Here is a 26,679-nt window from a genome sequence, read left to right as displayed (position 1 = left end):
AAGCTGAGTTCTAATGAGATTGCCTCTTGATCGCTGTTTGGAGACTTCGTTATCACAACCTACAGCTTGTTTCTACGTGAACATTGGATAACTTTTCTTTTTAACAATAATGTGCGGGTGTTCTATCCATTAGAAACGGGAAAGAGGCGGTATGAGAGGAGTAAAATACAATTTGGTAAGTGTTTTTCATTTTCATTGTTCAAAATAAACATAGAAATCAACATTTCAAAGGAATTAAATATTTCACCTCATCGTATAGATTTACAATCAAAATGTAGAATTAGTTTTTGATTTTAGCGATAAAGTCACGCGGTTTATTTATTTCATTCATTTTTAACCACTAGTCTCTAAAGGTTACAAGTTGGCACCGAAATCAACATTGACAAGTGGTGTACAATTATTTGTAATGACAATTTTCTCTGGTCTGCGAGGGATGCTCTTATTTGAAATCCTCCTCTGTTCAGTAATGGTATCACTACCATTTCGTTTAATTAGCTCATGTATGAACACCAATTTGGGAATTCGTAGTTGACAATGTCTACAATGAGAAGGCTGGTATTATTTTTGAAAGTCGGGCAAGAGAGGGCGAACAAACAATCAATAAAATGTTATCTTACTATCAATATTTTCATACTTGAGGTATATATTACAAAATAATTTAATGTCTGATATGATAAAGCCGTGATACGGAATAAGTACAACTGTATTTGAAGACGTAACAATTCTTAAAATGGTTCGTGGATATCGTACAGTGTTCAGTCTGTGCGGTTGTTTGTTCAAATTTATTTGTCCGCCTTCAGAAAGACAAAGGCTAAAGGATGTGCAATATGCCAAGAAACATCGAGGTCGAATAATCTTTATGTGTAAAATCCTTGTCAGGAGCATAGTTTTTCGTCCCCTAGTCCATTTGGGATTAAAACTGCACCAATTGAGAGCCCTTGGGTAGAGGGTTTGAACCATATATATACATGTATGAGCAGATGTCAAAGTCAACTACAGGGCGTGTGGTAATTTTGAACTACTGTAGTATTTTGTGTCCATTTATCAATTAAAAAAAAGAAACAAAGTAACAAAGAAACAAAAAACAAAACAAAACACCCCCCCCCCCAAAAAAAAACCCCAAACAAAACAATGCAAACAAGAAGAAACAATCACCAAACAAATGTACCAATGATGCAAATGCAAGCAGCTTCGTTTTTTAAGTGTCTCAGGCTTTAAAATAAAGCTGTCATAAACGGACATACATGTAAATGACAAAATCATAAAATCACTTACTACATGTAATATAATTTTTCTTACCTAACACCAGATTTTGGTAAAGGATAAATAACTCTCCTTATTTTCTGGCTATATTTTACATGTTCATGAACACCATTAGTATTTGCCCACGAATTTCTCTGATTTCTGGATTGCAAAGTCTATTGAAAGATAATACTTGATTCCTGATACCAAATTTCATTGAAGAGCTTTCATTCGGGTAAGAAAGTTGGTTACTTTGTTCTGTTGGTGATAATTTTCATTTCAATCTTTATATAAAACAAATGGCTTATGATATAACGAAGATGTTAACAAATTATTGATAAAAGGTCGTCAAAAAAGGCATAGAGTACAAAGAATAAATCGATACAAGACAAGCACTTAGCTTGGAATTCTTCACTTCGCCGTTTGTAGTAATCTGATAATACTGTATGATAGTACCTGATCTTATATTGAATTGAGTGGAGGAAGGAATCAATTCATTACTAGTATATTACATGAATGTCTTTTTGGCGCGTCAGTTCTCTCATGGGTAATCATATGAAATATGTTAAAAGGGGATACGACTGCATATCAATAACCTCGATGCATCTTTCTTTTCATATTCTACATACCAAAATAATTGATATAGACAAATTGCAAATTACACTATATATTTGACGATGACTAATAAACAAGTTCTGACATTTTAAAGGGACTTGGACACGATTTGAGCTCAACATTTCAAATTTATTTTGACATTTTTTTATGTTCAAAATGGTTAATATGAGTATTTTTAATGCTTTGTTTAATGCTTTCATTAATTTTAATTTAATGCTTTCTTATAAATGAATGAAAAGATAAATTCTTCATTCAAATATGGAGTTATACGCAAGGTACAGAGTTTGAAATTCTTTCTCTTGTAAACAAAGCTCGAACCTTGTAACTGTTTACATATGTGTTTAAATGGTATAGCTTTCAAATAAATGATGCATTCTTGTGTGTAAAATATCATTTATAAACACAATGAAACAGTTATAATTATCTTATTTGTCATGGCCATTTTGTCAAAGAAATAGTAATTCAGTTCTGTACCAAGTCTCGTGATTTGTTTACATAATAATGAATTCATAACTTCCTCTCCTAATGATAATGTATTCAATATATACAATTGTCATAGTAATATTATATGTTACTTATAGGTATTGACTTTATAATAATAAAATTCTTACCTCTGCATCTCTCTTCTTAAATTTATATTCGTATTGATTTTATTTGTATAAGGTATTTGTGTATCGTAGCTTTAAAGCCAGTGTATACGATCTTGATCAGGTATATGAAACATTCATTGAACAGCCGTATTAACAGGCTATTTAGTTACCTTCCGAGACTAAACATATAGTACCAGAAACTTTGCCAAAAAAACCTTTTTATTAATAATAAAAATTGATTTAACGATTATTTTCCATTAGTACATATCAAATTGGTAATGTAAGTTTAAATGTTTCATCTAATTTTTCAATAATAAATATGCTCAAAACACGTGATGCCGTAAGGCCTCGTCTGCATCATCTATGGCGCATGAAGTGTATTCAAAGGAAATTGAACGTCGCAAATTTCCAATGCAATTATAAGGGGAAATATACACTAAATGTAAATATTGTAACTTGACTTCTAATATTTAAACTTCGGTCAATCATTCAAAATGCATAGAAAATAAAAAAGCAATTTTAATCTCAAATTATGTCTAGATCCCTTTAAAGGGATTATCACCACTGTTCTAATGAATACGATCCTTTTATTCAGTTAAGGTTTAAAATATGATTTCAAGTCAAAAACTAAATCTAATTTCTGACATTAACTAAGATCCAATTTCATTATGGATCGTTGTCAGCGTATGAAGCACACATATCGAGTGAACTACATGACCGCGTAAGACTTTAGTGGAAAATTTATTCTGCTTGGTGTTCCTGTTTTAACTAGTTCAAGAGCTGGTATTTTTTTCCATAAATTATCAGAAATCAAAATCCTAGCAATATGCACACCTCTGATATATGTACAATTGATCTGCAAAAGAACAACTTCCTATCTTGAAAACTGTAGGAGGGGTTATCCGTACAATGAGGGTACCATTTGGCAGCCGTCCACCCGCCATTTTCACCATTTTAAAAACCGGATTTTTCCGTTGGAAACCCCGGTTAAAAACATTAAGCTGTCATCTTTTATTATATTTCATGTCATCTATATGTAAGGCAAGGGTTATGACCGGGGGAGGGGGTATATGTCTTATTATTTTAATCTGCTCTGGAATTTGGAAGAAATGAGTAAATTCAAATAAGAATGAAGCTGTCTATCAAATTTAAAATATTGTGAAAGCGTTGGAAAGAGTTCAAAAGGAGGGGGGGGGTGTTAAAGTTAATGGAGTTATCATCCATTGCTTGTTCATATTTAGTAATTAATCATTAAATATTGTAATTAAAAAGTTGTAGTATCATAATGATTAAAAGAGTTACATGTACACAGGTGTGTTAATTATTCAAAACAAAACTGAATAAAAATAAATGAAATAATAGTTTGCAGCCATTTAAAGGGCATTTTTAAAGTTTTTTTGTTTCCTTTTTAAGAACTTTCTATTGTCAAGCTGCAAAAAAAAAGCACTTTGAAAATCTACTCACATAGAATTTTTCTTCCAAGTTCGTTAAACTTAGTACGATGTCGACGCCCCCAAAAAAATCAAGTGCGTTAATATCGACTATATTAAACGCTTTGAACAAAACGGTTGGATAAGAAGTTCAATAAACTATTGACTTTGATTTGTTATGACAATAAATAAAAGTAGACAATACAGAATTTTAAACAAATACTTTTGCAGTTCAGCGCTATACTTATGACCTCAAAACAATGTTACATGTATTTACCGACTCTATCAGCTCATCGTCTCTTCTTGCGTTTTATAGGTTAACACTCTTGTTGGAATGGTTAGGTTTTGCACATAATATCATGCAATGGGAAAAAATGTCTGTTTAGTCAGTTTGTTTTGAACATGATATGGTTTGAAAATCTGTAAATACATATTTGTTTGTGAAAAACATTATTAGGAGGGCCCTTCTTCATATTGTTGATTTGAATGTATTCTGATTATTGGAATATTCGTATGAATGTCTATGCTTTTTCTCAGTATTGAACTTCATCATTTTTTAAAACGCTTAAATGTATTATCTTCTAACTGAAAACAATGTCCAGAAACTGATTTGTTTGTCCGTATTTTTTTTTAATGCGTTAAATGTTCAAGAAAAACTGCTCACTCATAACACATTTGATTTCTCAACATGATTTCACATTAAACGGACTTTGCATGCGTTGCTTAATAGTTTAAGGTATTTTATATTATAATAAATTTAATAAAGAATGTACAAAATGTATGTAACTAGAGAAAATGATTTGATGTGCAGAATTAGGTGTGTTTACAACCAGAACACTTGTTGACACATGATACAATTATAACTGCTCAAAACCTTCACAGAGCAGTATTCATTCCCGGTAGTCAAATGTCAAGAAGATGCCCAACGAAAACGTGATGACGTGTAAAGATGACGGTGTTTTATAGAATTACATTTACGAACATGGAGTTCAATCATCATTATCAGCCAAAAAATCAGATAACCGAAAATGATTTATATATCCAGATTAACACACACGCAACAGGAAAGTAATATTTCATTCACTTACTCAATCTGACGTAATGTCATTTGGATTCATATGCTGGAACAAAAGAGCACTGACACGGTCACAGGTGATCTTGCTGATCAGCACAGGTGCGATATCAATTTGCAGTTATGAGGTCATTTATCGTTACCTTTCACAAGTCTCAAACAGTTTTACGTACAGGTGTAATTGGTAACATTTTACTAAAGCGGTATACTCTAAAACCTGGCCTGGCCTTTCCTCAAAATTTGGCCTCGTCAGAAACTCTAGCCTGGCATTTTTGACTTGGCCTTAGATTTGGCCTCTTCAAAAATGTTGGCCTGAAATTTAAAAAAAAAGGGTTCTCTTCATATTGTCTCAGATTTTTTTCATCGAATTTTTATTGCTTTCATAGGATATTGAAAGCCGAAATATCCCTCCCCAGCAGAGATTTGATATCAGCCTCCTCTGCTGCTACTTGGTGTCACTACCAAAATAAAGGTTACCAATGTTGTAAACTTAACAAAGAAGATGGGTGAATAAGGCGTGTAAACTGCCCATATGAGGATAGATAAGATACTATAAAATTAAGATATGAACAAATCTCATAATTTCTATCTCAATTATTGAAAACAATGTATATTTACCATAACATCGATTTATAACCTTTTAAATATGTTAAATATTTAGAATAGGTTGATTTAAACTGGCGTATGCGTGTCAAAACCTCCAAATAGTGTCATTTTTAGAACTTCAATGCCTTTTCTTTTATTGAGTGGGTCTGGGCTCCATATTTTTGTCATAGTCTGTATGAGGTTTAATGGAAATCAAACCGATTTCAATTAACAAAAACGTGGAGAGATGACCCACTATACTTTAAAAATGTCATTTTGTGTCCCAACAATTGAACGTTTTAGAGAAATACTACAAGTCCGTCAATTCGTGGTTGAAGTTGCATTTAGCATTTAACAATGATGTTTGTTTTGACTGAAATGGATCAGTGGTTAGAGCATCAGACATGAGGTAACATTATAGAGCTAGGGTTTTTAGGTTGTGGGTTCGATACCACCAAAACTTTAGAATTTATTTTTTTTCTTACCGTTTGTTAAAATATTCAAAACTGAATATAGCTAGAAATCGTGCTTTTTTAAACTTGTAATAAAACATCATCTAGTATATTTGGTTGGGAAAAAATTAATTTGAAATTGTTTTTACGACAAAACCAAATTGGCATTTGCGCTATCTTGTTCCCCCATCTTCTTTGTTTTGGTCAATAAAAGCACCAAGTATTAACCACAATGGACAATTACATTTTATTGTAAACAATGCTGCATGTTACTGAGTTATTTAGTTAATTACCTTTTGTGATATAAAAGTTATCCAAGTCAGAAATTAATAATCTTTTGATAAAAAAAAAAATTAAAATAAAAAATTTAATAATAGCACATTAATCATGTACATTGTATATTTGATATAAACAGTGACTTTACAGGGACCAAGTAAGAAACAAGTAGAAATATGCGGAGAGGCTGGGGGATTCTCTGAGTGTAGAGACAGAGTCAAATAAACAATAGGGCTGGGACTTAAATTCTTTCGGAAAACTTCATTGAAATGTCAGATCAATGGACTGTGTGTTGAACATGATACAACAAGCTCCATCCCTTGCATTCTTTGACTTTGAGAGTCCAGTGACAGCTTTTTACACCAAGCCCAATAAACTGTTAATATTACTAAAACCGATTTGGTTTGGCTTTTCCGATCGCGTCGCGTTCAACTTTTTCAGCTACGTCATACATAAACAATACCCGCACCTTAACCACAGTTTTTTCATTGGTGGATTCAGCTTACCGCTGATTGGCAGCTGGTTAACTAAGACTAAATTATGCACGGACAGAACAACAACATATCAGAGAATGAAAAATTCCCATGGGTACTCATGACTTTCGAAATTGGGCTATTTTTTGAAAGTGTACACTTGTGATAAAACAATACATACGGTACATAACATATATAGCTGTAGCTCTGTGTATAAATTTTGGGTTAGAAAATATAAAGCTACAGTGCATACAATACTTACATGTACAAAAAAACTTTAAGGCAATTTGCCGCGTACAAAAATAACACTATTTTTGAAAAATATTTACATCATACCATACCACATTTTGTGCAAATAATCCATTTAAATAATTCTTCATTTAGTTTACTACTGTTAATAATTGTAGCTTTACCCGCCCCAAACTTTCTCCTATTGAACAACCTTTAACCGTACTCGGAAAGCGGATCAAGAACTGTATTTTTTATGTATGTAAACAAACCAGTGTTCATGTATGGAGCTGGTGATCGGGGGTTCAGAGACAGGTAAAATAAAGAAATCTGCAGTAAATGGTTTGTGGATATTTTAGTATATATATTTACACCGAAAGTGATAGGGCAACAGAAGAGAAACGAATAGGACACTTGCCTAATGAAGACGCACATGTACAAACCTCCTTGCACTCTCCACTTCCGTCTCGTTCTTTCACACCATCGTTCAATACTTTTATTGACTGTCGATTGCCGATCCTTTCGATCGTGTAGAAATCGAGGAATTCATACCTATCACTTTGACTGGCAAGTTAGTAGGTAATACATGTGCATTATACATTTACGGTATTTACATGAAATGAACGCTTAGCACATGCAACTTTTAAATATTATATTTTTTATAACGCCGTACTCTGGACCGTAGCTTGAGGCTATGGTTTAACGCCCGTTTACAGAGAGAGAGAGAGAGAGAGTTTTGCACAGAATTTAAACATAGGGGATAGTCGATTTTGAATGAATAATATTGGGGGGAAATAAACTGTTTTGAGAAATCCTTCAGCTCTGGCATTGCATAAGCGTATACTGATAACTCGGCCTAAAAATAGGAGTTAACCAATCATATAGTTTTCACAACGGCGGCGTGTATAATTTATGCATGACGTAGCTGACAGAAATGATCGTGACGCTATAGGAAAAGTCAAACCAAATCGGTTTTGATAATAAAGTGTTAACTCCTTGCAAGGATAGCTGTTATACTCTCTCTCTCTCTCTCTCTCTCTCTCTCTCTCTCTCTCTCTCTCTCTCTCTCTCTCTCTCTTTTGAGTCTCTCTCTCTCTCTGTTCTACCCGTTCGTATTTTTACATATCAATAACGTTTTCCAATCTGCTAGTCACACATGGAGCATTGGTCCATGTACATACATGTACGTATTAATTATTCCTAGGCTTCTTAGTCTATCTACACGGCACAGAACTGTATAATTCATGTTTCGTCAATATCAATCCGAAACAGAGACCGGATATGGAGAAATGTTGCAGATCCAAAGAGGTTTCTTCTTTGTGAATAGTTGCATTTGTCATCAGCCTGGTAATGAATCATAACTTCCAAGATTCATGTAGAAAATGTATTGCGGACAAGGAAAATATTTGGAAATCACAGAAAATATGACATTGTCTTCTATCAAAGCAGCGTAAATTAATTACATATCTTTCTACTTTCTACCATTCTCCTTAGAAAAGCAAGTATGACGGTTTTTGTCATATGAATGTTTCTGCCACCAAAGAAGACGTTGCTGTCTAATTACGCGTAGAATTACACAGTTTTAACACTAAGATTGCGACTCATGCAGACTACATATAGTGCCCAGTGCCGAGTATTATGCAATCCGTGGGTTGAGTTTCGCTTCTTAAACTTCTTTTCTTCAGAAAATTGATAATGATTGATGACAAAAAGGACCCGTGTGTCGCATTTCTTCAATCGTCCATTTTTGTTTTTGTTTCTCAATCCAAGTTCCAAAGCAAGAATTCAAACCCCATCATCAATAATTTTTTTAATGTTGGCAATTTCATCTAACCAAAGAAAGTTATAACGTTATATTACGGTACAACTGTTATCATTTCGTTCAGAGAGTTGCGAAGTTGACTCTACTTTTGCATGTACGAAAGCGTTGCGTGACTGAATCTTTTCGGATGCGATTAAATGCTGCTTTTGTGGATCCCATGACACTTCATTGGTATGCTGAGGATTTTATCACCGAAAATTCCAGCTTAGATCACTTAAAAAATGGATAACGCTAAGAGTCAACAAAGCAAAAATCTTGAAGGAAAGATCTGTCACGGGATTTAAATCGTGTATTCCTTTGCATTTACGAACTAAGTATCTATTAAGAAAACTGAAACCTTTTACGATAGAACTGTAAAAACTATATTAAAAAATCATTTATATACTTTGTTTATCATCTACATACTATATAGTTGTAAATAAGTAGTTAAAATTAGTGAAATTACACTTTAAAGCTGTTCAATCAAATTTGAATTTCATCTCTGAAAAAAAAAACCATTTTGCATCTTCAGCTCCAAGAAAGATGAACTACAAAGTATAAAGTTCCTTTAAAAAATACAAACTTTTTGTTTTGTGTTTATACAAGAACTTATCTATCTATCTATCTACCTATCTATCTATCTATCTATCACCAGTTTGTCGATGCGTCTGTCTGAACAGGCAGGCAGGCTTTACAATGGAATGTATTTATATGTTCTGGTTCTGGTAAAAATCTTTCCAGCGTTTGTTGGACAGTCATCCTGGCGGACAGTGGCTTGCTTGATAATTCAGTAACGTGTATTCAAGAATTATGCCAAAGGAATCGACTTTTTTTTATTGCCGCTCCGATCTGTGCATTAATTTGGCTTCTTGAAAGAAACGGATTAATGAAGCAACATTGCAGCGTTGGACCCTCTTAAGCTTAATTGAACATTTGATCAAATCCACGAAATCCACGGTTTTGTTTACATGATTTGTAATTCTTCGCAGGCAGATCATGCAGTAATTTGCTTTCGATAAAAAAGTTCTTCTTAATGAATAGTATTAAATGGCATCAAAGGAAGAGCTGAGGAGAATCCGATCAAGGTTCTATGTGGTAGTTAATTCCACCGAATTTTAACGTATGGATCAAACCGCTCGTATAAATGCATAGATCGTCAACTGTGTGGACATTTTCATATAATACAAGTTTACAACAAAAGAAATGCATGATGAGTAAGTTTCTTTTATTATTGTTAAAATCAAAATGATTTTCTGTGTCCGTATAGCAATATGCTCATGTTGCACAAAATATCCCAGTTCTCGAGGCATCTTTTGCAACACACCATGGCAAGTTTTTGCACCCATTTGTTATGTACAATGTACAATGTATATTGGTTTGCTTTTGATGCGAGATACCAAATGTTTACAAGTAAAGCATTGTTTTATTCTTTGGAATCAACTGTTTTCAATAGTATCATATACAGATAAAGTTGTTTTTTTATCAATAGAGTATAGAGTATTTTTAAAAAGAAAAGCAGATTCCAGGAAGTATAAATATGTTTAAAGCACTTGTTAAAATGTGAATAGTTTATAGCGGATTCGTATAGACTAGAACATAAACGAAATTACGAAATTAAATCGCCGATTCTTACATCGTATGTGGTTGTTCTTGAAACTTAGAAAATTAACTAAAGTCTCAACTAAGAAATTAATTAAATATCCACAAAGTCATTTTAAATCATATTTTGCAATTTACCCTACAATATTTTCCGCTTATACAATAGTTTTAAAAATACCAGGATTAAGTATATAAACTATGCAAACAAAAAAAATCTACAGAACAAAATTTAATATAAAATACTCGGTATTTTTCCTTCGATTGTTTGTTCGTCTTGTTGCATCGATTTTCATTAAAGAATAATGCTTATGATGTTTAAAATATAAACAAAAAATTGGTCATATATGTGTGAAGTGTATTGGAAAAGATTTAAATCATTTTATTTTATGGGTTTGCAATTCTTTTCTTACCTGTACCAAAGCTGACCTTTCAGCCCTCGAGTTTAACTGTACACTTTCATTTGTCAGAGAAAGTGGAACTCTGAAGATCAATATTGCGCGACTAAATACTTAAGGTATCTCACTACTCATGTTTTGATTTCATTGCGCAGATGATCATTATATTTAAAATGGATATGATTTTATTTATTTAATCATCACTGATAGATTATTATTTCATAATTACACAGCATTCATAAAGAAAATCCATTTGAATTCAAGAAACAAACAAGTTTTTTGGGGAACTATTTTTTTCGTGCGGAAGGCTTTTTAGACGAAAATGACAGAAACAAGCAATTTTATGAATTTTCAATATACTTTTTTTTAATTATATTTTATTCATTATTCACATTTTTAACAAATGATAGGTTTGTAACATATTTTATAGGTTCTGTGTGACATGTACAAAATCAAATCTTGAGAATGTGATAGCCGTTTAGCATAAAATCATGCATATATATAGAACGTGTCTGAATGTTTTTAAGCCAAATTTTGCGAGAATTTTACCTTTGAAGCCCTATATCTAAAACTTGACATCACTGACCCCCATGTTATATAATGTCTAAATGATACTGAATACATATTTAGGCAAACTGGATTAATCTTATAAAATTCTTGATATTCAAAAAGTTTTTATTTCAAATCAAATTGTAACTATCATAGAAATTGTCTATTTTAAGTGCAAAAAGGTCACACAAAAATTTATGCAGCTTTGTACAATTTTTTTTCGTAATCCCTCTATTCAGTGTGACCATTGTGCATAATTAAAAACAATATTTGAAGAAATAAGTTTGCTTAATCAAAAATACTGACAACAAATGCTAATCAGGATGAAATTGCATTTTAGGTGCAAAAAGGTCAAATTAAATGGGCCATAACTCAGAGGAATGGATACTGATCCCCCATTATCTTTGTATTTTTTAAGTTTGTTTTGTCTACAGATTTCAATGATATACTTCTCAAGAAAATCTTGATACAACAACATTGAGGAGTGGAATACCTTATTAACCTCTTTCACAGAAAAATTATAAGTCTGTTACACGCAAATTTATTATTTTGAAATTGACAATTTTGCTCTTAAATACAGTAAATGAATGTGTAGCATTACGCAATGAACCAACTAATGAGCGAAAGTAAAAAAGTAAAAAACTTCACGTAATTCTAACCAAAAAAACCCCAGTGCTGATTGGTCATGATTTATCGAAAATATGTCGTGAACTTGCCTCTCATCCACTGAAATACAGTTAGTTTTGGCAGACATTGGGTCTTCTCATGCTTCTGTATATATATTATGCCTGTCGTCTGCAATTGCACGTTTGAGACGCCTGTGATTGGTGATGCTAATACGAAAGCCGAGAAGGATCATTCGAGATTCGAGATTCAAAATACGAGATTCGAAATACGAGATTCGAGATTCGAAATTCGAGATTCAATATCTAAATTAACCAATCAAATCATGGATCTGAAACCTGTATCCTTGCAACATCAAACTGTTCTAAATAAAGATCATTCGTACATGCTCTTTCCTACAAATAAATGTCTTAATAGCTCTTATATAGTGGTTATAACATGGTTAAATTAACATTGATGAATTAACCCCACACAGTATAAACAATTAAATTAGAAATAACACTGTTGGCTTTGCGAATCTAAGTGGTTTTGTTTGCCCTGTATGTATTTCCCCCCGAACAATTTTAACCCGAAGTGTATTCGCCCCAACTGTGTAAAAATCGGCTCGCGAAGAAAGATCTGTTTAATCTAAATGTTTTACCTATGAAACGAAACTCAATGAAATAATCGACATGTCAAAAGGTTATGATGAAGTTTTAAACCATAGAAGATATAATGATTTACAACCTCAAAGACAAAAATCCAGATAAGAATATGTCGATATGAGAGAGAGAGAGAGAGAGAGAGAGAGAGAGAGAGAGAGACAGACAGACAGACAGACAGACAGACAGACAGACAGACAGACAGACAGTTTTGTAGTGTCAAATTCAGTTTTGATTTAGAATTTGAAATTGATTTGATTTGTTACAAGCATATATGGACAATAATTAAGCCTCTAAAAGGAGAAAAGAGAGGAGGTAGCTAGGGAAGGGCAGACCAACAAGCAAGCTTTAATTTTAACGGTGTTAGCGCACCTGTGATTTACATCGACTCTCTCGATGCGGATGTTGTACTCCAATAATCTGGGGGGGGGGGGCTATAAAGTCCTAATTAGTTTGACAGTTATTCTGTCCCCACTTTGTTTTCTCTTCGTTTTCCAGGTTTTTTTTTATTTGGCTCGGCAAATTAATATAAAACTTTTTGTGTAGCTCCATAACGATGCACTGTAGATAAATTATGAGTAGTTTTACTTTTGATAAACAGGTACATATCCGTACTTGATTTTTAATTTGACTCTTATAATCGGATTTAATATTCCAATAAATATAGGGTAGAAAATAGTAGACGGGACTTTTTTGCGCATATCCTACTGTACCATTCATTCAACACAGGTATTAGCACTCATCGAGTTCGACTTGCTTTCCTTTTTTTCATCCACTGGATTTAAAGCTATTAATTTTTGAAAATATTTTGAATTTATGGCCTGATTATATATAAATAAGAGCTGCGCTGGTGCATCTATTTACCCAAATGGACCAAAATATGACCAATGAATCTAAAAAATTTGACAAAATTAGTTTTAAACGTACGACTCTTTTTCAATTCTAATCGGGTATGTCCTTTAGAAAAATCTTGAACCACACACATTTTAGCAAATAAAACGACAATTGTTTCATTTTTTTATGGGGAGGGAGGTGGTGCCGGTAAAGGACATGTATTGCTTGTGGCAGTTGTGCTATACTCTCATTTGTTATAATAGGTAATACTACATATTGATATAAAATGAAAGTTTCAAATTACACTGTACATAACTTCTATCATGCATTTTGACCCGTGCGATAGTTTAAAACAATTTTCAAAGCATTTAATGTAATTCAACCGATCATTTTTGAAATTTAATTTTCTGGATCCCCGCCTGATACGTCCGCCTTCTTGTATATTAGAATTACATGTACGTTGACCATATGTACACATTAACTTAACCGGCTATGTTATGGGACGATAGCATTTTTTATCAATGTTTTTGCAGGATATGTAACAAATAACAGTCTATTTGTTGGTTTTTGCACTGATTATTTGAGATAATTTTATAATAATTTTATGCATTCCACACACCACTCACAGTTTCTTTATTTGGTGTTCTGTGTGTATGGCGACAAATTGGTAAATTTGCACCACTTGTAGCTTCATCCTGATTACATTTGATCTGGCTAAGTGTAATGTAGTAGTATATTAAATACACACATCTTTGTTTGCAGTGCTTATTTACATCTTTAGAGATTTACTTACAAAAAAAGTTAACATTTGTATGACTTATATGTTATTATTGTCAATTTTGGTGCGGGGGGGGGGGGGGGGTAGGAAACTACAGAGAAACTTGGCTGTGAAACATATGCTTTTAATCTTTCTTATTGATATATCAATGAATGAATTATAACAAAATACATGTACAACAATTACAACAAATATTCATGCACAATCAAATTTTTAAAAAGTTTTACTGTTCTCTGCACAAGAAATCGGCAATGTGAACAAATTGGCACCCTATCATCCCTACCTTTAATTGTAGAGAGTAGGTATCCTTCTATATTGAAAACAATTCCAAAAGTAAGACTCATAATAAGTTGTTTACTGAGGAAAAGGAAAATAAATTGTATTTATTAATAATTCCGTATAATGTGATAATATCTCAATGATTTGTTTATAATCATAGTACTAGTGTATCACTGTATGCATACATAAAAACGATAAGTAATGCTTATATTTATTAGTGAAACAGGACAGGTTATTTATATTTAGATTATTTAGATACATGTACTAATCTTCATGCGGGGATCTAGAAAGGAGGGGGTCAGGGGATCTGGACCCCCTCCTCGGGAAAATTGGAGCTTATAAAATTTACATAGTAAAATTTTTTAAAATTGGCCTAGGACCTCCTACAGAAAAAATTAGCTACGCTTATGAAGTTCTCTACCATAACCGCATTTTTACACAAAAGGGGTGAATAAACCCGGGTTGGTGGTGAAATACCCCAGGGTTCAAACGCATCAGGTGGAAATGCACCAGGGCAAACAAAATCACTTAGATCCGCGAAGCACACTGCATTATTACTAGTCTACTTAGATATTCTGTGTAAAAGTAAATAATTATTTAGTTAGGTAGGGAGAAGTGAACATAGCATTTATTAAGAGCTATAAAGACATTTATTTGTAGGAAAGAGCATGTACGAATGATCTTTATTTAGAACAGTTTGATGTTGCTAGGATACAGGTTTCAGATCCATGATTTGATTGGTTAATTTAGATATTGAATCTCGAATTTCGAATCTCGAATCTCGTATTTCGAATCTCGTATTTCGAATCTCGAATCTCGAATGATCCTTCTCGGCTTTCGTATGCTAAACCACGAGTGTAAGCAATCTGAATCTAATAAAATACATGCATACTCTAGATGTCTCAATGATCCCACAAAACACTTTTGTATAAAGACGAGGAGTCTTAACTGTTCCAGCCGAAACTCGCTGTCCATCAGGGTCATACGTGACCTGTATACATGGACGTTACTGTTAATAAGATATGCATTAACTGCAACAGGCATGTCTCTTTCTCTGTAAATTAGTGGAATTAATCAGTAATGAGGCTGATTTCTAAGTACTCTATGGTTGTTACAAGGCTTGTCTAGACAATTACAGCTAATCCGAGAGTAGCTCATTGAAGCCGAATGTATAATAAAAATAAAGCATGCACACCGGAGAAACAATTACCAGTAATACAGACTTTGCTAATCAAATTACCAGTTCATCCTTCGAATGCCCAGGTTATGATAGCTTGTACATTGCTTCTTTTACAAGGTTTTGAGATCGCAACGATTTTATTTTGTAAATACTTTCATATTGTATCGCATTTCTTATCGTTTGTATTCTGGTATACATCATATTTTTGTTCAAATCGCGTTTTATTTTTACGTCAAATATATTTTAGATTAATAATTTTTTTTTTTTTAAATCGTCCAAATGTGCTTCTTGAATATCGTGGTGAATACTTTATAGGGGAAAACTACAGATTTAGCAGCGGCCAGGTTTATTGGATCCAAACTGATAAGTAAATCACTGGCATGCATCATATTATAGAAATGTCACACAGTAAAGTTTGGTTTTAAAGGGACTTGGACACGATTTGAGCTCAAAATTTAAAATTTTATTTTTGCAATTTTAATGTTTAGAATGGTTACTTTTAATGCTTTGTCAAAATTTGAAAGTTGAATATTGAGTTATATCCAAGATACAGAGTTTGAAAATCTTTGTTTTGTAAACAAAGCTCGAGCTTTGTAATGGTTTATATATGTGTTTCATTGGTATAAGTCTCAATCAAATGTTGCATTTTCTGTTTATCATATTATCAATGAACACATTAAATATGTTTACCTTGTTTGCCACGAGTCATTTGGTCAAAGAAATGGTAATTCCATACTTTACATTATTTGTAAACAAATATAAGACTCAAGCTTTGTTTACATAACAAAGATTTCTTACCTCTGCATCTCTCTTATAACTTGACTTCTAACATTCAAATTTTGGTCAATCATTCAAAATGGGCAAGTAAACCATTTATACATAAAAATAAAAAAAAATAAAAAATTTGATCTAAAATCGTGTCCAAGTCCCTTTAAGGGGTAGGGTATATTGAACAATATATTATTACAATCAATAATTTATTAGTATGTCACATTTCAAATTTTGCATTTACACTCACATTTAAAGTCAATGTTTACAAGTTTAAAAATTCATGTTTTGAATATATTGCACACATTATCTGATGATTAACAAAACAGTATTCAAGGTGGACGACGTTTACATGCCCTCACTTGACTCCGAGGCAACTAAAGTACCCCCCCCCCCCCCCCCGGAAATAAAAAACAAAACTACAATTTGTCCAAAAAGTTTAATACCAATATCACATTCCTCATTAGTTCGTCATTCTTTTTTGTGATGTAATTATCTTACAATAATATCTGAATTTTTGTTAAGCTAAAGAGCATTTACTAATTATATCTTAAAAAATAGCAATGTCGGAGCGCAAACAAAAGATGAGAGTTTTTGATAGTCAGAGTTATTAGAAATCCAATGAAAGAAAAACAACAAGGCTCCAGCTATATTTCAATTAAGCTCATATATTGAGCATATGCGTCATGAGCCATGTTTGTTTTGTATTACAAATATTGAAAGAATGCTACATGTAGTATAATTTAGAATACAGTATATAAACCCATCTTGCCATCTTACTTTTGGTTAAATCTGAATTGGGACAAGCAATTAGAACAGAAATGATAACGGTATTTTAATTTTATTTGATATAGCTGCAGGTCTGTAGCTTGCGGTCTGAAAAAATTCGGATGGACGACCTGGGATTCACATGATTGTCATATAACAAATCACTATACATATATATGTACATGTGAGATCTCATTCACTGACGGTCAAATGATATTGTAGACTGAATAAGGAAGCCACCATCAAACAGATACTGGAGACCATTTTATTTTTGGTCTTTCGAGTCTCTCCAGCGACATTTGCTATTTACGTGTACGTTTGCTGTTTCCGTCGTAATCGATGGTAATAAGTCTTTCGTCATGCATCGGTCGTAAACTTAGAAGCCTTTTCATCGTCATTACATAAACAACACTGTACTCTGCCTGACCTGGCCAAGTCTACTGCATGTGAAGTATCTGTTAGGGAAGTGGATTATACACTATGAAATGCATGACCCCCACCCCTAAAGAACTGTGAAAATTGACGTAATTGTCGGGTCGTAAATTTTTTATTTATCGGATGGCAGTAAATACAAAATTTACAAGATGACATAATTTACAATTTTTCCCCTCTACTTCTGTTCATTCATAACTCAAATCTGGGCATATGTTGAAGATAGGCTAGTGCCTCTTCCAAACTTTTGAATTTCATGTCCAGAAGACAAGGGGTACTGGTGTTAAGGCGTGGAATTGATCTTATAGTGAAATTGTATTCTTAATTTAAAGGTGCTCTTGCTACTGGGTACCCAACAGACAAACAAAAATTAAGGGTCATGGAGTATATGAGCAAAGCGCCTCTACCAAAATTGTTACATTAATTGTCCAGGGTAATGAGATCTGGAATCGAATTTGATTAAATAACAGAAGAAAATTTTTTACTCGAGACAAGGGAAACACAACACCAAAACAGACACATGATCAAGCTATAAATTATTTGTTACATTAAAAGTTCAAAATTGATCAATTTAAACTTAACTATAACACTTTAGTCTAAGTTTTGAGCAGCGGAGATCAATTTTAAAATAACTGTATTCCAGTCAGACTCTATGCAGTGTAATGAATAGATTATCGGTGATTTTAAAAATAAAATCGGCATTTCTAACTACAGACATACTGTACTTGTTTGAGTAACGCAAAGCCGACTCATCGACGTCAACATGGCGGATGTAATCTTCTTGTTGGATTTTCCTTCACACTTGCGTCCAGACCTTTTTGCACTCTTGCATAGCTCTCTTAGTAATACCTTGCTCTACTACGCGTTCTCTATCTCATCTGTAAGACCCAGCATTATTGGAGAACAGTCATCTGCCACAACAATGTGAATGTCCGGGCAAGTCCTGCATCTGATATCGGACTTTACATCTGGTCTGACACCTCTTCTTCATTATAGGTTTAGGTGTTTATTTCTGAAAAGCTATTATGTTTAAGGTCGGAGAAGTTTACGCTCCGTCCCATTCCTTCTGTTGTCCTTTTCCATAATATCACATGCACTAAGGGCGCTTTCCATTGACGTTGCCTCGCCGGTGACGTTAATGGAACGGTTTGCAACGTCACAATGCTCCAACGATTGCAGCTTAATTAAAACTAATAATTATCTCAAAATTTTGGCTATATGCAGTTTTAATGTTTTTCGATGTAGTAGGACAGACTGTAGTACCAGAAATCCAGTTTTGTAAAATATGGTAACCTAGACGTCATATTGTTTCCTAATCAGCAATGATAAAATGCGTTGCCACAATTGCTCGCTGGCGACGCGCTTTCCAGCATTCAGCGGCGAAGGCAACACCGGCAAATCCGGCGATGCCGGTTAAATGGAAAGCACCCTAATATTACATCACTTCAATCTAATCATTTAACTCATCATTAATTGTTTGCTGATATTATGCTTGACTCTAGCAAAGTAATGATGACATAATTGACACAACTTGCTTCAAAGATATATATGTATTCAAATTGATACATGCAAAAAAACTATTGGCGTGTTATGGCTTTTAAAAAGTTGTGTCAGCGAAACGCGTTGAAATGTGCATCCATGCATTTTTTTTTCTTATTGTGCTGTTGAGCCTTTTCAATGACCTTTAGCGGAAACCTCACTATTCAACACGCTTGGCGCTGGCACACTTCTATACCACACGCAATTCCCACAAGTCATTGCGGCACTTGTTATCCAAATTGTCACGCTAACAATTTGATTGTGTCAGCGCAAGGCCTGTGATGTAAGAGGGACGACAACAAGATTATCTAGAACTATATTCAAATACATGTAATTACATGGGGCAATTTCTGTACAGCATCAGTTCACACTGTTTTTACTGACAGGTTGACGAGCTAGGTCAATGCAACAGTCGTCAGAGAGAAAAACCAATTTTATTGTTACGAAGAAGACAGTTTAATTCTCTTCCGGTTCACACTTAAAGCAGTCAAGTGTCTTTTCAATAGCTGAATTACGCTGAGAACTGTCGAAAGTTTTCGCTGACAAAGTGTGAATCTAACAGACCGAGCTGCTCTGGACACGATGTGGCCTCCATGTTGATTGCATTACTCTTGGGACCAAAATTCGGCATCTTTTGCCATTCCTATATAGTCCTATGCACGTTAATCAGATAAACAATGGAGCATTTTTAAGTTAATTTAACGAGTTTATTGGAGATTTATTCGTATTTTAGTTTCATCAATTCAATACACTAGTAGGACGTAGGAAAAAAAACATAGTTTTTAAACGACACATAGCGGTGAAAGTTCTCATTATTTGACTGGTTCTCTGTCTGCTTTATTTTCGGTATCCGGTGAGGATAAGACGAAAATGCTTAAGATGGTAATAATGAAATTTAACACAAAATATTTGGAAATCAAATTGATGAAAGTGTATTCAATGATAAGCATGTACATGTATCTGCAGATATACATGTATAGCAGGCGGGTACTCAGTTAAATACAAAAGAAAGGATTTTCCTTAACATGGCTTACATACCATTTAAGAAAACTTCAGATATGTACACGAATGTTAAACTTACCCGAGTTAAGCAGACATTTGTAATGATATTTTAACTTTCATTATGTATGTTAAATCTTGAGAGGAAATTATTCTCTTACGAAATACATGTGAAGTGCAATAGCAATAACCAAAAAAAAAAAAACCCATAAAACAAAAAAGATAACAATTTAACTTTCTAATTCTAATCAGAAATAGAGCATTTTATAATAACTCTACTCACTTAACATGAAAGATTCATTTAAGAAAATAAATGAATAATATACATCTTTGGTAATTCATACTTATAATTAAGTTTAGCAGTCATCCAAAACCAAATAATTTTCAACAATGTCTTTATACGTGCAACTCTCTAAAATATTTCAATGTTTAATCAACCACCCAGTATGTTAAAAAAAATACAATGATTTTTACAGATTCCTTCTTGGTCATGGCAGACACAGTTCTGTGGAAGCTTAAAAATGTTTATGAATGCTCCTTTATTTATCTTCGATTTCCTCTCCATGAAATAATAAAATTCAGCTTGCATTTAATGTTTACAAGTTTTCAATTTCGTGAAATGGAAGGTTATAATTATAAATTATTCACTTGATCCATAGCTTTGACTTTTATACAGTATTATATCATTTTTCGATAATTTTCTGCACTGAGCTGCTCATGTAAAATGTGACTGTGGGAGTTATTTCATAATTGATAATGCAAGCGGTTCTTGGGTTTTTGAGAATATTTGACATCAAATATGTCTTGTTTATTTTTCAAAATTAAAATTGAAAACTGATACAACCTCGGTTCTATGTTCATTTTAGAGAATTGTATGCACGAATTGTATGCACGGGGGTCCAGACCCCCCCCCCCTCGAAAATTCCAACTTATTAAATTTACGCAGGAAATGGAAGGATCCTTTCTAAGAGTAACCATAAAGCAAAAACGAAAAAAAATATTTGCAATCGGAAGATTTTTCGATGAAGGCAATTTTCCATTTATAATAACACGTTTCTCAAATTTGCTACAGTCTTTCAATTTGATGAAAAATCCAGCAAAATTTTTAGAAAGGGCCCAAATATCACATCATAAGTACACTGCTTTTTAGCTTTACTACATTAAATGCAATACACGGCCATGAAAATGATTTGTTTAACTGCACATTGATGTCACAACAACAAATCGTACAGGTAAATCTATTCATATATCAATCTTTATACGTTAGTGGCTTCTTTTTTAGACATTCAACTTCACAAAACAAGAGGTAAACAGGCCTATCAGATAGATCATATGCGCGGAAAGGGAGGAGGGGGAGTCGCGGGAGTCCTACCCCCCCCCCCCCCCTTCACCGGAAAATTCAAAAAATCAAAAATTTATTAAATTCACATATAGAATTTACCAAAAGTCGGCTTTAGAACCCCCCTCCCCGCAAAACACAATTATCCCTCGGACCCCCACCCCTTAAAATTTTCTAGATCCCTGCAAAGTCTCATAGATGTGCATATTTATCTTATTCTATACCTTTTTGTGTTTAATTTCATGATATGAAGTTTTTAAAAAGTTGTAAAAATTGAAATAGAAAAGCATTCAGATAATCATCACTGAAAATAACGTTATTTTATTCGGAAAACAGGCGTTGGATTAAATGCGCGTTAATATGTATTGCAAACCTAAGTTTGTATTTATGAATTTTGCTCTGATATTGTTTTGTAGGGCAATAGAGAGAGTATATGTCTCGTTAAACAGTGGCCTATTCATTAAGTTGGACCTAAACGAGAGTCGCTTATTTCATGTCACAATAAGATCGTTTTAAGAACAGAGGGGTCGTTAGGGAAACACGGAAATCAATGCTTAACCGTTACATGAACACTGTAGCCATTGAATTATGTATGTTAAACAACAACAGACTCCTTTAACTAAGTTCCAAAAATAAAATCCACATTTTCTTTCTTTAAATCGTACATTACCGAGCTTGCGAGGGCAAGCCCGCCTTTATCCTGTTTCGTCTATCGTTCGAAATATCTAGTTACCATATTTTCCGTTATCAATATATATGCTTTTGAAATGTTGTTTCGTCCATTCTGAAGATTGGAATATATATATATATATATATATATATATATATATAATCTCGAGAATTTAGTAATTTTCCGTTGATTCAACAGCTATGATCGATTTCGTGTGATGAAGAAAGCGGGCAGATCGTGGGTTATTACATCACTACGGAATGGCAGCGTAATCAACCTATAACTAGAAAGAAAAATAATTTATCGTAGCAAAAGCGCTGAAAGCCTTTCAGATCCACACAGGTTGTTTGGTTAATCATACGATGCTGTGTGCTGTTTATCAAGTTAAGTCGCGGAACAATTTAAATTAATGGTAATTACTGTCCAGAGAAGTCAAAGCCCACTGATCCTTTACTTCCTTCACTGTCAAAAGGAGGATGTAGATGTTCGAGTAATTGAAAATTATTTTAGTGGATTCTGGACGATATAGTCGATGTCGATAAAATATGTCAATCAGCTGGAGTCCAGGAAAATCGATGATGGCTTCCCTCCGCCCCGCTCTGTTCACTGCTCATAGATATCAAATTGAATATTAACTCCGGTGCTACAGATAGGATTTTACTTCAGATCAGATATTCATCGAAGAAGATTAATTCTTTGGAATAAAAGCTATGGATAAAAGTTTATGATTGGTCAACCCTAGGCGAGGGTAAGTCCGGATAGCTATAAGCTAAATAAATGATGACACTGTCTATTATTTAACTGTTAGGCAAATCGTGTACACAATATAATATAAACAACTTCGTATTAACAATGTATACTTGCGTGTAAGAACCTTTACAGTTAAAAACAGCCTTTTATTCATTTTGGATGTTGAAATAAAACAAAATCGTCTAAATGATCTGTAAAAGTAATTCTTTTGTTTTATATAAAATGTTTGGATTTGATTTCAAATCATTTTGCATGTAATGTGTAGGGGCATGTGTAGAAACAATTTTTTTTATTTATTTATCACAGTATGTTGCTAGTGTAATAAAAACCTAAAACAAAGAAATATTTTTAATATTTTTTTTTTTCTCGCTAAGTCAATAAATATAACAAATCAAATGCTTGTATTAACCCAAATTATACGTAATGGAAGTTATCCATTAAAATACACGTCATTGTAAACGTTTAGGAGCATCCATGCAACCGACTCTTCTAAAATGCAGTTGAAGACAAAGAATTAAAACAAACCTATCGTATTATTCTGTTTCCTATCAAATTGAAATCTTCGTCGTTGTGAAAAGTCGTCAATTTAAAATTCCAATGGAAGTGATATTTTTTCGAGCTGATTACTTTGATACAATTTTCCGTGGAAACCTTTACAGTGATTTTGTTTGATACAGTAAAAATGTAGTAGTTTGTGTCTGGGCTGATGCCAAGGGGACGAATTGTCTGAGACAAACTGGGTTTTATTCGTTCAACTGACAACGATTCTGGGACTCTAATTAAATTTCCTAATGTCTAGATAGCACTGACAAGATCAGGAACGGGTCCTGTTTTAACTTCTGTTGAAAATGGTTTAATGACTGTTGGCTTGAGATAAATTAAGTCCGTCAGGCAGCTCCAGGTTCATCTATTTCTCGTGTTAGGGCTAATTATGAATATATACGATCCCACTTGAGTTAAGTGATGGAAATGGAAGAACTGATATAGGTGTTGTGCTACTAGATAAACAGTAAATCGCCGAACTCTGTTGTTGTCGTCGAATCCATCTGCAATAGGCTGAGAAGTGTGGTGTTTTTGTTTGTTTGTTTTTTGGGGGGTTACAGTTACAGTTCATTACGATGCACTAGTTGCCCAAGTCATTTTTTCTGAAATCACGTGAGAAAGTAAACGTTTCCAGACTGGATGTCTGGGTTTAGCTTCATTTAGTAATTTTATGATGAGTATTGTTCCCACCGAAAATTATCTATAATTAAATTGTTCCCAAATTTCTTTGGTTGCCCTCCCCCCTTCTCTCTCTCTCTCTCTCTCTTTCTCTCTCTCTCTCTCTATGTATATTTCTCATTCCTTTTCTTTTTCCTCCTCATATTTGTGGATGTTACACGAAAGCCGATAGATTAAAACAACCTGATACACCTCTGGTCGCAGTCTGTTACAATTTTAATTCATGATAAACATATGTTCTGTTGAACATGAAAATCAATAAGACTACAAAGCCTTTTTTAATAAAACAATAATTGCGCACAATCAATATATACGTAAGCTTAGAAACACATTTCGCGTTTTATTTATTTCAAACTATTTTTTGAACATAACAAAGAAATAGTCAATAAGTTTAGAGGCATGTTTTTCGGTAAAAAAAAAATCACCAGTCGTTTCGCCGCAACCGAACATCGGTAAGTGATCCATGTTAAAAGGCAAACTTCGATAATATCAATACCCTAAGTGAAATTACATCTACCACAAACTGATTTTGTAACAATGATGAATCGGTTTACAAAATGACGATGTAATAAGATTTCTTTGTCTGTTTATTCATCCTTCAACAAATTAAAATTCTCCCGACGGGTAATAGATCCACGGTATATGAACCCGTGGAACATCGCTTAAATGAATCCCCTGAAGGGTTTATGTCCAGAAAATGGAATTTTAATGTTTAAGTCAAAATAATCGTTTCATTCATGTTGAGCTCCCAATTAACTAGCCGGTAGCCTCTTCATGCCGGCATTGATGGACAGCTTCTTTTATATTTTTCAGGGCGGCGGCAAGCGGGATTCCTATGATGAACTATTGAAAAAATAAATTTGTAGACAGCGCTAACTACCTCACACAGGAGAGGATCTCCTAGAAGCAGAGAGTGTCTTCCTCGCGTCATAGATCACTTGGAAAAAGTCGTCAAAAGACAACCTCGGAAGGCACGCTAAGTACTGTGCCTTTCCCTATGTCCTCTGTAAGTTAAAGGCGCATTCTGATTCGGTGATCCGGGTTTTTAATTTTTTTTAACGAAATGCAGAATTCAACAGCATATCCCGAGAGTGAAGATGAGTATGAGGAATTTTATAAAACTTCGCGGTTTATATGTGGGATGATTCTGTACCCGGCGATATGCATTCCCGGGTTGATTGGAAACGGGCTGAGTCTTATCGTTTTGAATATGAAAGATATGAAGACGTCAACAAATGCTTTTCTAGCTGCTCTTGCAATCTCGGATTCGATAAAACTCATTAATGATTTGATTTATTTCGTTGTCTTATTATTGAAGCAGACCGACCCAAACGCCGGCCAGATCGCTTTTGTGAATATCTACCCGTATGCTCATTTTATTTTCAACATTTCTACATGTGTGTCCTCCTGGTTGACCGTTTCTGTTGCTACTGAGAGGTTCATATTGGTATGCTACCCGATAGAGGCGAAAACCTTATGCACTCGGCTAAGAGCGATTGTGATCAGCTGTTTGATATACATAGTGATGATTGCTGTATCTTTCCCTTTCGCACTGCGATACGAGAAGACCAAGAGAATAGTGAATAATCAAACCGAATGGGACTTGGAAGTCACCGATCTCTGGAGTAACCAAGATTTCGACAGATATTACACATGGTCACTGAACTTCATAAGAAGCAACATCGTTTTGATCATCCTCATTATTCTGAATGCATGCATTATTTTTTCCCTTCGGAAAGTGAGAGCAAATAAGAAAAACACCCAGAGGAACAGAATCACTTTAATGATGATCGTGGTCATAATGGTGTTTGTAATTTGCATTCTTCCGGATGCCATCATGTCTGTGTACGGATTGGGTTACCACGAGGAGGGCAATCTAGAGAAGGGTCTCCGCGAGTTTTCCGATACTTTGTTGACAATCAATGCGGCGGTCAACTTTTTGATATACTGCGTCTTTAGTCGGACATTTCGAGAAAAGTTTGTGGTCCTTTGCCCGCTTTGTAAGTTTAAGACTTCTGTTGGAGGGAGAATGAACGGCTCTTACAAGACAGTGGGCACGAAAGAACCGGAGGCTCTGGAAGCTCAATCTGTGTGAGAAATCAATGTGGATTTGACCGTATAAACAATTTGCTGCCTTACTTCGGATTGTAGTCAAAGACTGATTAGTGCCATTGAACCATTTGAATTGGTGCTAATTGTAGCATTATGCAAACTGAAAATTTTTACGACAAGAATCTTTCTGAAATTGCAGAATTAAAGATTAGAGATTTTTTGGAAAAGGGGGGGGGGGGGCTATATAATCAGGAAAAGAAAACCCCATATGTTTAATGTCAACGTCAAGTAATCCTCATTATTTTTACTTCTAATTAGAACTTTTTAAAGAATTATTTACATGGGTGTTAACATTATGAAACAATGCAGTTTTCCCAGTTGCTATAGCATATGCCATTACGTCCAGAAGTCGAGTCTCTGTGATCAAAGCCATTGTTGGGGTGTAATTTCTTTTATTTCAAGTACATGTATTTTAAATATATATATATATAACCGATA

The 26,679-nt window shown here is 33.9% G+C and overlaps 1 protein-coding gene across 3 annotated transcripts; it reads left to right on the top strand.

Annotated features, from left to right (window-relative positions):
• On the top strand, positions 1 to 26,679 carry LOC105340658 (FMRFamide receptor). Of its 3 annotated transcripts, none has more exons than XM_066084623.1 (2): positions 1 to 175; positions 24,943 to 26,679. In XM_066084623.1, the coding sequence occupies exon 2, from the start codon at positions 25,193 to 25,195 to the stop codon at positions 26,222 to 26,224; it is 1,032 nt and encodes a 343-aa protein (XP_065940695.1). In that variant the 5' UTR covers positions 1 to 175; positions 24,943 to 25,192; the 3' UTR covers positions 26,225 to 26,679. The 3 variants fall into 3 exon arrangements, with proteins under 3 accessions (XP_065940695.1, XP_011445131.3, XP_034311214.2); XM_011446829.4 differs by lacking the exon at positions 1 to 175 and adding an exon at positions 22,340 to 22,906; XM_034455323.2 differs by lacking the exon at positions 1 to 175 and adding an exon at positions 22,340 to 22,906 and having other exon boundaries at positions 24,924 to 26,679.

This window comes from Magallana gigas, chromosome 5, assembly GCF_963853765.1.
Source record: "Magallana gigas chromosome 5, xbMagGiga1.1, whole genome shotgun sequence".
NCBI classification, from domain to species: Eukaryota; Metazoa; Mollusca; class Bivalvia; order Ostreida; family Ostreidae; genus Magallana; species Magallana gigas.
The sequence above is the reverse complement of the archived record's forward strand: the minus strand, read 5'-3'. Positions and strand labels throughout refer to the sequence as shown.

What these genes read in the sequence shown, in the direction of transcription:
- LOC105340658 (XM_066084623.1), top strand. Translation starts at nt 25,193, where the DNA reads ATGCAGAATTCAACAGCATATCCCGAGAGTGAAGATGAGTATGAGGAA.